At 40.5% G+C, this 15,766-nt stretch overlaps 1 protein-coding gene across 1 annotated transcript; it reads right to left on the bottom strand.

Annotated features, from left to right (window-relative positions):
• Positions 1-11,610: 11,610 nt before the first annotated feature.
• LOC139457063 (uncharacterized) lies at positions 11,611-12,822 on the bottom strand. Its single transcript, XM_071238505.1, has one exon. The coding sequence runs from the start codon at positions 12,820-12,822 to the stop codon at positions 11,611-11,613; it is 1,212 nt and encodes a 403-aa protein (XP_071094606.1).
• Positions 12,823-15,766: the final 2,944 nt, after the last annotated feature.

Raw genomic sequence — 15,766 nt, 5'->3', positions numbered from 1 at the left:
CATCACATCAACATCAGCCCTTATGTTGAGACATGCATCACATCAACATCAGCCCTTATATTGAGACATGCATCACATCAATATCAGCCCTTATATTGAGACATGCATCACATCAACATCAACCCTTATGTTGAGACACACATCACAACATCAGCCCTTCTGTTGAGACATGCATCACATCAACATCAGCCCTTATATTGAGACATGCATCACATCAACATCAGCCCTTATATTGAGACATGCATCACATCAACATCAGCCCTTATATTGAGACATGCATCACATCAACATCAGCCCTTCTGCTGAGACATGCATCACATCAACATCAGCCCTTATATTGAGACATGCATCACATCAACATCAGCCCTTCTGTTGAGACATGCATCACATCAACATCAGCCCTTATATTGAGACATGCATCAGCCCTTATGTTGAGACACACATCACAACATCAACCCTTATTTTGAGACATGCATCACATCAACATCAGCCCTTCTGTTGAGACATGCATCACATCAACATCAGCCCTTATGTTGAGACACACATCACAACATCAGCCCTTATGTTGAGACATGCATCACATCAACATCAGCCCTTATATTGAGACATGCATCACATCAACATCAGCCCTTCTGTTGAGACATGCATCACATCAACATCAGCCCTTATGTTGAGACATGCATCACATCAACATCAGCCCTTCTGTTGAGACATCCATCACATCAACATCAGCCCTTATATTGAGACATGCATCACATCAACATCAGCCCTTATGTTGAGACACACATCACACCATCAACCCTTATATTGAGACATGCATCACATCAACATCAGCCCTTATATTGAGACATGCATTACATCAACATCAACCCTTATATTGAGACCAGCATCACATCAACATCAGCCCTTCTGTTGAGACATGCATCACATCAACATCAGCCCTTATGTTGAGACATGCATCACATGGACATCAGCCCTTCTGTTGAGACATGTATCACATCAACATCAGCCCTTATATTGAGACATGCATCAGCCCTTATGTTGAGACACACATCACAACATCTACCCTTATGTTGAGACATGCATCACATCAACATCAGCCCTTCTGTTGAGACATGCATCACATCAACATCAGCCCTTATGTTGAGACACACATCACAACATCAGCCCTTATGTTGAGACATGCATCACATCAACATCAGCCCTTATATTGAGACATGCATCACATCAACATCAGCCCTTCTGTTGAGACATGCATCACATCAACATCAGCCCTTATGTTGAGACATGCATCACATCAACATCAGCCCTTCTGTTGAGACATGCATCACATCAACATCAGCCCTTATATTGAGACATGCATCAGCCCTTATGTTGAGACACACATCACAACATCAACCCTTATGTTGAGACATGCATCACATCAACATCAGCCCTTATATTGAGACATGCATCAGCCCTTATGTTGAGACACACATCACAACATCAGCCCTTATATTGAGACATGCATCACATCAACATCAGCCCTTATATTGAGACATGCATCACATCAACATCAGCCCTTATGTTGAGACATGCATCACATCAACATCAGCCCTTATGTTGAGACATGCATCACATCAACATCAGCCCTTCTGTTGAGACATGCATCACATCAACATCAGCCCTTCTGTTGAGACATGCATCACATCAACATCAGCCCTTCTGTTGAGACATGCATCACATCGACATCAGCCCTTATTTTGAGACATGCATCACATCAACATCAGCTCTTATATTGAGACATGCATCACATCAACATCAGCCCTTATGTTGAGACATGCATCACATCAACATCAGCCCTTATGTTGAGACACACATCACAACATCAACCCTTATGTTGAGACATGCATCACATCAACATCAGCCCTTATATTGAGACATGCATCACATCAACATCAGCCCTTATGTTGAGACATGCATCACATCAACATCAGCCCTTATGTTGAGACATGCATCACATCAACATCAGTCCTTCTGTTGAGACATGCATCACATCAACATCAGCCCTTATATTGAGACATGCATCACATCAACATCAGCCCTTCTGTTGAGACATGCATCACATCAACATCAGCCCTTCTGTTGAGACATCCATCACATCAACATCAACCCTTCTGTTGAGACATGCATCACATCAACATCAGCCCTTCTGTTGAGACATGCATCACATCAACATCAACCCTTATATTGAGACATACATCACATCAACATCAGCCCTTATGTTGAGACACACATCACAACATCAACCCTTCTGTTGAGACATGCATCACATCAACATCAGCCCTTATATTGAGACATGCATCACATCAACATCAGCCCTTATATTGAGACATGCATTACATCAACATCAACCCTTATATTGAGACATGCATCACATCAACATCAGCCCTTATATTGAGACATGCATCACATCAACATCTGCCCTTATGTTGAGACATGCATCACATCAACATCAGCCCTTATGTTGAGACATGCATCACATCAACATCAGCCCTTATATTGAGACATGCATCAGCTCTTATGTTGAGACACACATCACATCAACCCTTATGTTGAGACATGCATCACATCAACATCAGCCCTTCTGTTGAGACATGCATCACATGGACATCAGCCCTTATGTTGAGACATGCATCACAACATCAGCCCTTATGTTGAGACATGCATCACATCAACATCAGCCCTTTTATTGAGACATGCATCAGCCCTTATGTTGAGACACACATCACAACATCAACCCTTATGTTGAGACATGGAGCACATCAACATCAACCCTTCTGTTGAATGTCGTGTCTCGCTTATGGTGTTTGTGTCTGTTAGAGGCGGTATTCTGTGGTGTTGTGTCTCGCTTATGGTGTTTGTGTCTGTTAGAGGTGGTGTTATGCCTCGCTTATGGTGTTTGTGTTTGTAAGAGATGGTGTTTGTGTCTGTTAGAGGTGGTGTTATGTCTCATCTATGGTGTGTGAAGGTGTTAGAGGTGGTGTTATTTTCCACAGGTGTTGGTACCAGCCAATAGCGTCTGTCCTAAGATATCAAGGCGATATTTACAGTTGCTGTCTGTAGCGTCTGGAGTTCATGGAGCACAGTGTTAAACGAGAAGCCGTCCACGTGTAGGAGGTCAACGTGGCCACCGAGCTGACTGCCAATGTAGATCCTGCTCTTGTACAGGACAAAGTTCCGGGGTATATAAGTCAACTCGAACACTTTCTTTAAATACATACCCGGAGCACTATTCGAACGTAATGCCATCGTCCTATTCGGGTAAAATGCTATTGCCCTTCTGACGTGGTGACGTATCACAGGCATCTGCATCACCTGCGTGCCGTTGTTGAAATAAAGGACACGTTTCTCTGGATCCAAACTCACAGCATATATGTGGCTGCCTCTATGCACATTCCGAAAGACCCTCCCGAAAGAGTTCATTTCAACGAGTGTACTTTCACAGGCGACGTATATCATATAGCCTCCATCAACAGCAATGCTGTGCGGGTACCCGCCACAGTTAGTCAGATCAACCAACCTCCGGACATGTCGGCCTCCAACCATCCTGCTCACAGTGTAGTGAGGATGGTATGTCGTAAAATACACTTGTCGTGTTCCCTTATGCACGGCCATGCCACTCGACGCCATGTTGGCCTGTACTGTGGTCATTCCGGGTCTGTCAAGTCTGTAAGAAACAATCCTCCTGGGATTACGTGTCGAAGCATAGATCGTCTTTTCCCTTGACAGGTAAACTACAGACGTCACTTCCTTTAAGGTTATGAAGGGATATACCTGGACTGACTTATTGCTGAGATGTATCTGAGTAGCCATTGCGGCAGTCTTTGAGGATGGAACAACAAGGATCCTGGCTGTCTCATTAGGCACAACTTGCGGCTTCGAAGAAGGCGTTGTCAGTGTCACTGACGATACATGCACCCTTTGTGTAATCCCTGTCATATGTTTGTCTGTTTTAGGCTGACTTCCTTTTTCAAGAACAGCCTTGAATGTCTTTGCATTCATAAAGGCTTCTTGAGACCTATTCAACGATTGTTCTAAAGCATCAACCTTCTCGTTGAACATTTTGCGCTGCTTCTCGAGACTATTTCTTATTACTTCTCGTTCAATCTCTGCCTGGGTAACACGTTGTGTCAATGAACGCACAAGTCCCTTCAAACGATGCACCATCCCCTTAAGTGACTTGATTTCCACGCGCACTTGTCCACTGATGATTCCTTCAATGGACTTGTCTTTCAGCATTTCTGCAATGGTTGTGGTGACGGACTTTTGTACCAAGGCGGGAAGGGCGTTTGCCTGATCAGCGCTCCATGAAAACTCTGGCTTGATCCCACTCCGCTCTGTGTCAGGAACCAGCGCTCTCATCTTCTGTAATTCTCTCTCAAGGACCTTCAGTTGTTCCCTGAGAGGCGTGAAGCTGCCCTTTCCCAGGCTGGCGGGTACCAGCCACACAACCAGACCGAACAGGATCAGGTTCAGCGTAGCCATTGTGAGTGGATGTGTTGGTGAGGTTTGGACTTCGGCCGTAACAATGTACTGGCTTGTCATCAGCTGACGCATTCCTCTGATAACAGGATATTTCGCTTCGTTGTCTTGTCTCGTATCAAGTGTTTTGGGTTGTTGATACAAATGAAACGATGCGATAGTTAAGGTTTGCAATAGGGGCACGGGTGGTCCAGTCGTCTAAGGCGCCGCGATTCGCTGTGCAGAGTTGCGTCCCTTGGCACGCCAGAAACCTATGATTGTGGGTTCGAATCCCGGTTCGCCCCGATTATGTTTCTAGGTTTGTCAGCACCATACCCGTGCTCGTGGGTTTCACCGAAGTGGTAAACGTCTGAGACCTGCATCACTTCGGGCTTTCCTCCCACATTAAGCTGACACGCTGTGAAATAACTGTAATACAGTTAAAAGCGGCGTTAAACACAATTCACTCACTCACTAAGGTTTGCAATAGCTGATAGAGAGTGTTATCTCACGACTCATGGTAGTTAGACTCGGGGTCATAAAACTGTCATCCTTCTTTTAGGGTTGTGTCTTCCTTGATATTTTGTTTTATCATATAATGGGTAGGTTTCTCGGCAGGATTAAGCCAACGGATAAAAACGATATCGGTGGGGTCATATGCGGATAGAGATGCAAATATCAAAGGTGAAGTAGAGACTACTTTTTAAGTGTTTATAAACAAACATGGCGACGCCCTTGTCATTCGTGATCGAGTCAGAATTAACCTTCTGGAAACTGGATAAACTACAGGGATAATTGCTATCATTATCAAAAGAACAGTCTAATATACTGAAAATCAGTGTCTAACTGTGACGTAGTTAAGGCATTTTATAAGTTTTGGCAACCTTGGAGATAAAAATTTCCAAACAACTTTGCGAGGGCACTAGGCCTAGCCAAGCGGGATCACTAGCCATATCTGTGCTTGTAGACCCTGCGTCTTGAAACCTTTTCCACAATATAAAATAGTTGGATTTGTGCGAAATATGTTTGAATAGTTATCTTGTTTCGTTTTATCGCTGTGTGTACATCTGACTGTACTTAACGTTATGACAGGACAGGCCGACTGTCAACAACGTCTGAACGTGGCCGTGACGTCTCATAGACAAGGGTTAGAGTAGCAATATCCCCGTTCGACATTACTTGAAGTAAGTCAGTTCTTTTCAACCCTTGAGGATTCCGGGTAAAAATGTAGGCCCCCCAGCAACGACGGAAGAGGCAACAAAAACAATCGGGTGGTCACGCTCTGTGACCTGTTTAATAACGTCTCATTGTATCACAATTGCGTTGCCCATAACGTCAGTCACTTGATTGTCTGGTCCAAAATCAATTATTTACAGACTATCGTCATGTGGCTGAAATATTATTGAGTGCGCCGTTAATTTTGTTAGGAAATAAAAATATTATGCATTTTGTCCTGAAACTTTGTATCAAAAGTATGTGTTTATTAATCCCTGTTATTTAGTGATGGTAGACAGTCTGATTCTTTTAGAACAAAAAGCCGTGTTTCTCATTAAATAACAGTGGCTCATGGGCCCTTCCATGAGGGTTTGGAACTGCATTAGATGATATATAAATCACGAGAATCAGTTCTATGCTTGTGACGACCTCAGGATAATCAATGATTCAATAAGTGAGGATGCGAACCCCCACAATCTGGGAATCCTGCGTACCATTATATTTGTCTTGGCATCCAATTTAAGAACTCTTGTGTCACATGTCATTGTACACTGCTGGCGAGAGTAAATTAGACTCGGATTTTCACATCGAATTCATGACCATGCGTGCTCATAGGCTAAATATTTTATGAAGAAAAATGGACGAAAAATGTATTGAAATATTGGCATCCAGCGTACTGCACTGTAGCTTCCGGAATTACCACTTAACAGGTCTTGGCATCCGGCGTACCAAAAGGGTGTAGGCACCCTCAGTGGTTCACACGCACGCACGCACGCACGCACGCACGCACGCACGCACGCACGCACACACACACGCACACACACGTACACACACACACACACACACACACGTGCACACAAACACACACACACACGCACACTATTCTCGCGTAAAACCATACTCACGCTCATCATCTGCAATAAGTAACCCACAGACTGTATGTTTTACAGAACCATGGTCAGACCCGTCATTGTCTTGGAGTCTGTCTTTTTACGTTAAATTTGAACACCGACTTCATAAATCAGGGTGTGTAAATGTTAATAGTTTAGCAAAACACGGAGGAGCATTCAATATTCTGATGTAATACTTCTATCGCCTCGGATACAATTGAGGATTTTTTTATCACGTGGATACAATCCGGACAATGATCGGGGGGTTATATTTATGACCCTGTGCAGCGTACGTACATTACAAGCAGCAGTGTTACATTTCCCGCCGACTTGCATAAAGAGGACAGTTGTATATAACATGAAGTTCATCCTCAATTACATGACAGTGTTTACATAAGACGGCATCCTCCCCAATATTAGCAACACCCCTACGTATAAGTTGAATACCAAGAGTATTCTGTCCACATCTAAATTTGGTTATTAGCCTTCTATATTCACAATGCTTAAAGTGCTTAATATTTGATAAATATTTTTCACAAACGATGTAAGATTTATGCAGTTTATAGAATGATAGGGACTTGCTGCCTAGAGATGCATGACAATCTTGAAACGAACAATCTTTAACTCTTTCGCTGAACATATGTACAAATAATTCTGCATTGCTAACGCCTTGTGAAGCCCATACATCCCAAAACCATAGTGACTTAGCAAAAGTCTGATATGCGATGCCCAGTTTGGACGTTTTCTATCAGCAATGGATAATAGTGAGTGAGTGAGTTAAGATTTAACGTCACATCGGCAGTATTTCAGCCATATCGTGACGAGAAGTACATTAATAATACACACAATTATACGAAATAAAAACCTGTCGACGAAGGACAGTAAAATAACTAGATTTATCACAGATCATGTCTAAAACTAGTAGTTAGCAATAAAAATATAACAACATACGAAACAATACAAGATAAAAATGAGCTATAGATCGCCAGCTACTGAAGAGAGATCACCATGCTAGGGTCCATGGGGACTTACAGTACTTTTGCTACCTGCATGGACCCTAGCCGGATTTACATCATCCCTTCAGCTGTTGGCGATTATTGACAAATTTAGCAAACATTAAAATAACACATATGCTACGATTAAAACCGTGGTACAAATAAATATACTGTGAAAGACGTGGTCTTACATACCCTCTCAGGGGGACAATAATTTTACACTACTTCAACCCCCTTCGAGGATATAGCCACTAACGATCTCAGTTATTAATTTTATTCGACCAATTATAAAAAAAACGGATTATGTACAGAAAATAACATTCAAAATTTATGCAATAATTCAATTTCCTTTAAAAAAGCAATAAATAAATGAGAACTAATAGTATTAAAAAGATCCTTCATAGATGTAACCTTGAAATAGTTATCCCTTGTGATGGAAAAATCAATGCAGTCAAGCAGGACATGCTTGACCGTGATTCTTTCATCACAAGGGACACAGAATGGAGGATCCTCACCTTTTAAAATATATTCATGAGTATAACGTGAATGGCCAATACGACATCGTCTTAAAATGACCTCTTCAAATCTGGACTGACAACCCAAGTAGGTATAACCGATATTCGCTTTTATTGCATGTAATTTATTTATACCCACTTGGGTGTCCCACTTCTTCTGCATTAGATCTCTGATGTAAGATCTAATGACAGGTTTATAATCACTGTATGGTAAAAGAAGTGGTGTCACAGATTTGTTGAGTGCTGCTTTTGCGGCAGCATCAGCCAGTGTGTTACCAACAATCCCAACATGGCTTGGTAACCAACAAAAAACGATGTCATATTGGCCAGTCGCAAGATCATTAAATAACTCAAGAATTTCAATTAAAAATGGATGCTTACATGACATATTTTTAATAGCCTGAAGGCACGAAAGTGAATCTGAAAAAATAATGAAGTCTTTAGATTTTGATTTCTTCTTGATATATTGTAGTGCTGTTAAAATTGCGTGCGCTTCTGCTGTGAATATGGAACTATTATCGGGTAAACGTGAAGATACTGTTCTGGATCCAACGACGGTGGCACTAGCAACTGCGCCACCATCCTTGGATCCATCTGTAAATATAGATTTATATGTGTCATAAGTGTTTCTTAATTGATTGTATTCTTGTTTATAAATAAGTGGATTTGTATCAGATTTCTTAAGTTTAGTTAATGTGAGGTCTACAGTTGGTCTTACCATCTGCCAAGGAGGCGATGAAAATAGTTTTGTGGGAGCTATATCCTGAAAGTTAATGTTCGCGGCAGAAACGACTGATTTCATTCTTATTCCTAGGGGTGGAACAAGAGATGTTTTCTTATTGTAAATATCTTCGTACAGAGGATTAAATACGCAATTAAAGGCTGGATTTGACTGATTGGAATATAATTTAGTGATGTACTGTAAAGATAGTTTCAGACGGCGTTGTTTAAAAGAGGGCTCATCCGCCTCAACAGACAGACTTGGAATAGGAGAAGTGCGGAAGGCTCCAAGGCAAAGCCTCAGTCCTTGGTGATGGATAGTATCAAGTTTTTTTAAATTACTTTTACAGGCTCCACCATAGACGATGGAGCCATAATCAAGTTTGGAACGGATCAGTGATCTGTATAGGTGTAGGAGGGTAGTCTGATCCCCTCCCCACTTGGAATTAGAAACAACTTTCAACAAATCGAGTGCTTTCAGGCATTTAGCTTTAAGTGATTTAATGTGTGGTAAGAAAGTTAAATGGCTATCAAAGATGAGTCCCAAGAATTTGGCCTCTTTAACAACTTTGATAGGGGTGCCATTCAAAAATAATTCAGGGTCTTTATGCGGCTTATATTTTCTGCAGAAGTGTATACAGTTAGTTTTAGACATAGAAAATTTGAACCCGTTTTCGAGAGACCATTTATGAATTTTATTGAGACAGATTTGTAACTGCCTCTCTATGGTATGCATATTTTTACCACAACAAGATGCATTAAAATCATCCACGAACAGTGATCCATCCACTGAATTACTTAAAACCTTGGACAGACTATTAATTTTAATACTAAACAAGGTGACAGACAAGATACTGCCTTGTGGGACACCCTGATCCTGATTATAATGGTCAGACAGGGTGGAACCCACTCGGACTTGAAATTGTCTGTCTGTTAAAAATTGTGATATAAAATGAGGCAAACGGCCTCTCAAACCAAAATCATGTAAATCCTTTAGAATGCCATGCTTCCAAGTAGTATCGTAGGCTTTCTCAAGATCAAAGAAAATTGATACTACGTGTTGTTTGTTTACAATAGCATTTTTTACAAAGGATTCTAATCGAACTAAATGGTCGATAGTACTTCTATTTTTTCGGAAACCACATTGGATATTTGTAATTAGATTATTGGTTTCCAGATACCAAATTAATCTATTATTAACCATTCGTTCCATGGTTTTACATACGCAACTTGTTAAGGATATAGGTCGATAGTTAGAGGGATCTGTATGATCCCGGCCAGGCTTCGGGATTGGGACTACAATGGCATTATGCCATGAAGTAGGAAAATTCCCTGATGTCCATATTTGGTCAAATATATCTAAAAGTGTCTCCAGACAAGAATCTGGTAGATGTTTTAAAAGCTGGTAATGAATGTTATCAGCTCCCGTTGCTGTGTCATGAGCTTGCCCAAGGGCGGTATGTAGCTCATGTAATGAGAAGACTTCATTATAGTCTTCACCATTATCAGAAGTGAAATTAAGTTTGATCTTTTCCTGTTGTTTCTTAAATTTTTGAAACTCCGGGACATAATTAGAAGTTGAAGAATGTTTCGCTAACGTTTCTCCAAGTTTATTGGCAATATCTGTTTTATCCGTTAATAACGTGTCACCTTCCTTAAGATGGTGAACAGACGATCTGGAACCTTTGCCTTTTATTTTCTGCACCATATTCCACACCTTGGATATTGGCGTGCGGGAATTTATTTTGGAGACATAGTTCCTCCAAGACATACGTTTATTTTGTTTAAAAGCACGTCGTGCCTTGGCATTTGTAATTTTGACTCGATCTAGATTATGGACTGTAGGATGGCGGCGAAAATACTTTTCCGCTTTCTTCCTATATTTTCGTGCCTGTTTGCATTCGTTGTTAAACCATGGTTTACGAATATGAGGAATTGCAGAGGACTGTGGAATTGCTTCATCAGCAATTTCATTCAACAAGTCCGAAAACAACTGTATCGGATCTTGAACATGTTGAAAAATGGCAGGTGTTAATTTTTCAGTGGATAGTAATTCATATAAAGACCAATCAGCCTTTGTAAAATTCCACCGAGTTGTTGGTGGACGATCAGTAGGGTTAACAGTTTTAAGGATGGTAGGGAAATGATCACTCCCACAAAGGTCATCATGAACTGACCATTCAAATTCGTTGTAAAGATCTGAATCTGTGATGGAGAGATCCAGTGCTGAATATGTTCCTGTAGCAGGATGTAAATAAGTGTTTGAATCGTCATTAAAAAGGCAGAGATTGTTGTCCGAAATAAAGTCTTCAAGCACTTTTCCCTTTCTGTTTGTATTTGGACTTCCCCATAGAGGGTTATGCCCATTTAGATCGCCCATGATGATACAGGGCTTTGGTAACTGATCATAAAGATTCTGAAGATCAGCCTGCTGAACAGTAGTCAAAGGAGGAATATATAAGGAGCACAAAGTAAGTGCAATGTGCAAGGTAAGTCGGACAGCTACAGCTTGAAGATTGGTATTGAGGGGAACAGTACTGTGGATGATGCCCTGCCTGATCAATATAGTAGAACCTCCAGTAGCTTTCTCACCTGGAGGTGAAAATGAATGATAGCAATTGTATTTCCGTAAATCAAATACATCGCTGTGCTTAAGATAAGTCTCTTGGAGACACAGTGCTGATGGTGTAAAGTCCTGAATTAGCAATTGTATCTCATTAAAATTTTTCCTGAGTCCTCTGCAATTCCACTGAATCAAATGAGGCGTGTGGGTCATGGCGGCTCAATAGGTAATCTCACACGCGAGCGTGAAGAACTCCTAGCACTGGCCTGAGAAGACGGAGTTACCTCCATATCCAAAGGTCCAAAGGAGTTGTGGACAGGCACCTCTGAAGGAGAGGGTGTCCGAAGATGTTGTCTATTTAGTTTTTTTCTTTCTGTCTTCGACATATGAACATTTCCTGGCTTTTCAATGTCTGGTAAACATTGTGAATCAGTCTGTGATTCTGAGGATAATGTAGTGGGCTGACAATCAGATTTGTTGGGCTGACTGACAGATGTTGTATCAACTGGTTTCACAGAGTGAACCCACGTCAACTCAGTTTGACATTCTATTGATGAAGTAGCAACAGAACGAGACACTGCAGCAGAATAAGATAAAGTTGACGGCACCTGATTAGCTACTTGCTTTTTGGCTTCCAGATATGAAATGTTGTTGTTGTGTTTCAGTTTCAATATCTGTGACTCAGTTTTCCATATAGGACAGGCCTTTGACCAGGCTTCATGTTGGCCATTGCAGTTGGCACACTTTACATCTGCCCTACAGTCAGTGCTGTCATGCTGACCACCACAACGCTGGCAAACATGAGGTCGACCACATGATTTTGAACCATGGCCAAACTTTTGGCAAGTATAACATCGGAGCGGATTGGGGACATACACCTCCACTCCGATATTAACATAACCAGCTTTAATTGAACGAGGGATACTTGGTCTATCAAATGTGAAGAGATAGGTATTCATAGGAGTGATAACACCATTGACCTTTTTGGTGAAACGTTTAACAGCAGTCACTGCCTGATCCTTTAACTCTGTAACAATTTCTTGTTCAGACATATCCGAAAGGCATCGAGCTCTGTCTCGAACAATTCCTCTACTGGAGTTTAAAGTCTTGTGTGCTGAAACAGCAACCTCAACATTTGCAAACTGACTGATTGACAAGAGATTTAGAGATTGCTGTTTCTTCAGACACTCCACAAGAATAGAACCACTACGGAGACGAGTGACATTTTTCACTTCTCCACAGTGTCCGTTAATAGCTTTTGAAATAGCAAACGGATTCAATTTTAAAGGTAGTTTGTCAGCAGCCTCGATCACCAGGAATCGGGCCCATGAATCGGAGTTGGTGGGAATGTTCCCAGAATCATCATCTTCAAGACGTCTTTTTTTGTCGTTACGAAGTGAACCAGGTTGTTTGGTAGACATGGCGAAAGAAAAGTGTTTCAGCATACCTGCTCCCCACCCCCCATGGAGTGTCAACAAGGACAGTGTTGTAGCGCATCGGATTTCCAGCATGCAAACACCAGGGATACAGGAATGATATACTCCAGCAAATATGACGTGAATAGCTATATGCATCTACCAGATATAGTGCCAGGCAGGTTCAGTCCATGACAAGAAACTGGAGATATACAGAATACAGAGGTCAACATCACCAGATTGGCCCATGAGCCACCGCCTTCTGGCGTAAGACTCTAGGCAATTTATTCCATCAAAAATTGGTAATTCATACAAAGTATGCACGGCCAAGTCCAAAATATACATTATAATACAACACAGGAGTGCATATACAATATTACGCACAGGGCCTGGCATGACCAGCCGATTGATAAGACCGGGCCCATCTTACCACCCGTCTAGGCGAAGTAAGGGTCGAAGTAGTGTGTTGGGCAAAGGAACACAGTTCCAGGAACCAGTGCCCTCAACTACCAGACTCCCGTCCTCCGCCGACACAGGGACGCAACCCACGGCAAACAGGTTGCCCATTTTAGTCGCCTCATACGACCAGCAATGGGAGGCTGTGGAAATATTCTGCCCCGGTTCCACAAGGGGGAAGAGCTATTAGCGCTACCCAGCACTCACCACGAGGAGGTTGCTCTTCACGAGTGCCGCAATGGATAATAACATTTTATAACACTGGTATGGGTATCTGTTTGGACTCATTTGCAAAATCTTAAACCAATATTTAATGCATTTTACATAATAAATGGTATGGAGTGGATACCCACCACATTCACCATAGGCTTCTGCATTTGCAGTTCTGTAGAACGTGTGAAGTAAATATTTACAAAATTTACGGTAAACAATTTCAATCGTATTCCATTTTTGGTATCCCCAAATCTCAGCACCATACATTAATATCGGAACAATTTTTTTATCAAATATAAAGAATGCTTCCATAACAGAAATGTCATAACGTCTTATTAACGATTAAACTGACCAAAGTGTTTTGCTTTCTTGCTCACATAAAGTTTTACAGGCCTTAGTTCAAATTAATTTGGGAGTGAAATCAAGTCCCAAATATTTTTAGGCATTAACCGTATTCATACGTTCACCGTTATAATATCCATTTCTCATTTACTGACAAGGGTCCTCCCATTTTAAACACAATAATTTTACTCTTTCCAGTATTAATATCCATATCCCATTTATCAGTCAGAGTATAAATATAATTCATCAAGACGTTTTTTTGTAATTTTAATACGCTGTCTGCAACAAGTACTAAATCGTCGGCAAACAACAGGGCAATTATATTTAACATTTCCTCTGAGATATAACACCATCCTGGAATTTACTTTCCAAACATATAACTTATTCGTTGATAAACAAAGAAAACAGTACTGGACTAAGAGTACAACCTTGTCTTACCCCACATGAACTATCAAAATACTCAGTAATTTTCTTGCCATAATCGTATGTTACAGTTGCTTTAACATGATTATACATACTCTGGACAGTACATAAAAACTTGCCATGAATACCATTTTGCAATAAAATGTACATTAACTTACTCCTATCAACCATATCATATGCTTTTCGAAAATCAATAAAAGCGCAATATACTTTCCTTTTTTGCGAGTGATATACTTTAGTATAATAGCTTGCAAAATGAAAATGTTATCAATAGTTGAATGATCTTTCTTAAAACCCCCTAGATATTCACCAATTATGCCTTGGAAACATTGTAGTCTTTTATTCAGAACATAAGAAAACATTTTACCCATTTATATTGAGAAGTGATATACCACGAAAGTTATTAGGATCAGTCTAACTACCTTTTTTATGAAGTGGCATTATTTTTCCCGTTGACCATAATTTTGGGTCATGTCCACTGGTCAACACCGGATTAAACGAAATGACAAGATATGGAGTTAATACATTTTCAACAGATTTGTAAAATTCTGGTGGGAGTCCATCATCACCAGGTGATTTTCCACACTTTAAATGGTGAAGAGCCTTTACAACATCTTGTTCGACAAAATCACACGATAAAATATCATCTTGATTTTGACAGTCTGGGCCTAAACTATCATTATGATGTTGAACAAACTCACTAACTTCAGTTGAGAAATTCTCATCCCCTATTGACACTGGATTAAGTAATTCCTTAAAATAATCTACCCAAGTTGCGATGCGAGTTCTGCGAGCGTGCGGTGATATAACGTTTAACAAGTCTCCAAAATGTTGTAGAGTTGCTATCATTCGCAGTATTAACAAATGCCTTTGTAATTCTCTGCTTAAATGAGTCTGTTTTGGTTTACATAAAGATTTAAATTTGGTTCTAATGTTCTTGTATAAGTTATAGTTTTCCGAAGAAGACACCTTTCTGAATGTATTGAAGAGTTTATACTTTTCTCTCTTCAAGTGTTCACACTCTTCATCAAACTATTCTGGTTGTTTCTTAAAGCCTATATATATGGAACTCTTTACTTTTATAATCCTTCAGTATTGTATTATGTATTATGTATTACTTCTCTGCGGCCTTATCAATATCAATTTCCACACAGGTTATAAATTCATTTAACATTTCTTGCACTAATTCACTTTCAAAATTATTTATATAGTCTTCACTCTTATTCACGCTCCATATTTATCTACATCTGTCCTCACCTAGGCTGTAATCCTGATCTAGAGTGTCTACTACATTAAACAATGATGAGAAAGAAGCAAATATGGGAAGAGGGTCTGACTGAGTGCGACTTGTAACTTTAAAGTCCTCTACATACTTGTAAATGGATACTGACACACAAATATAATCTGGTGAGCTAACACCTGTTGCTCCAACATAGGTTTCATCCCCTTCATCAGAAAACCTGCCATTTAGTAAATATAAACCAAACGTCTTACAAACGTCTAAGAAATCTTTCCC

This window comes from Haliotis cracherodii, unplaced genomic scaffold (assembly GCF_022045235.1).
Source record: "Haliotis cracherodii isolate W230 unplaced genomic scaffold, xgHalCrac1.p SCAF_12, whole genome shotgun sequence".
Taxonomy (NCBI): Eukaryota; Metazoa; Mollusca; class Gastropoda; order Lepetellida; family Haliotidae; genus Haliotis; species Haliotis cracherodii.
Note: the sequence above shows the minus strand (reverse complement) of the source record. Positions and strands in the feature narration are given on the sequence as shown.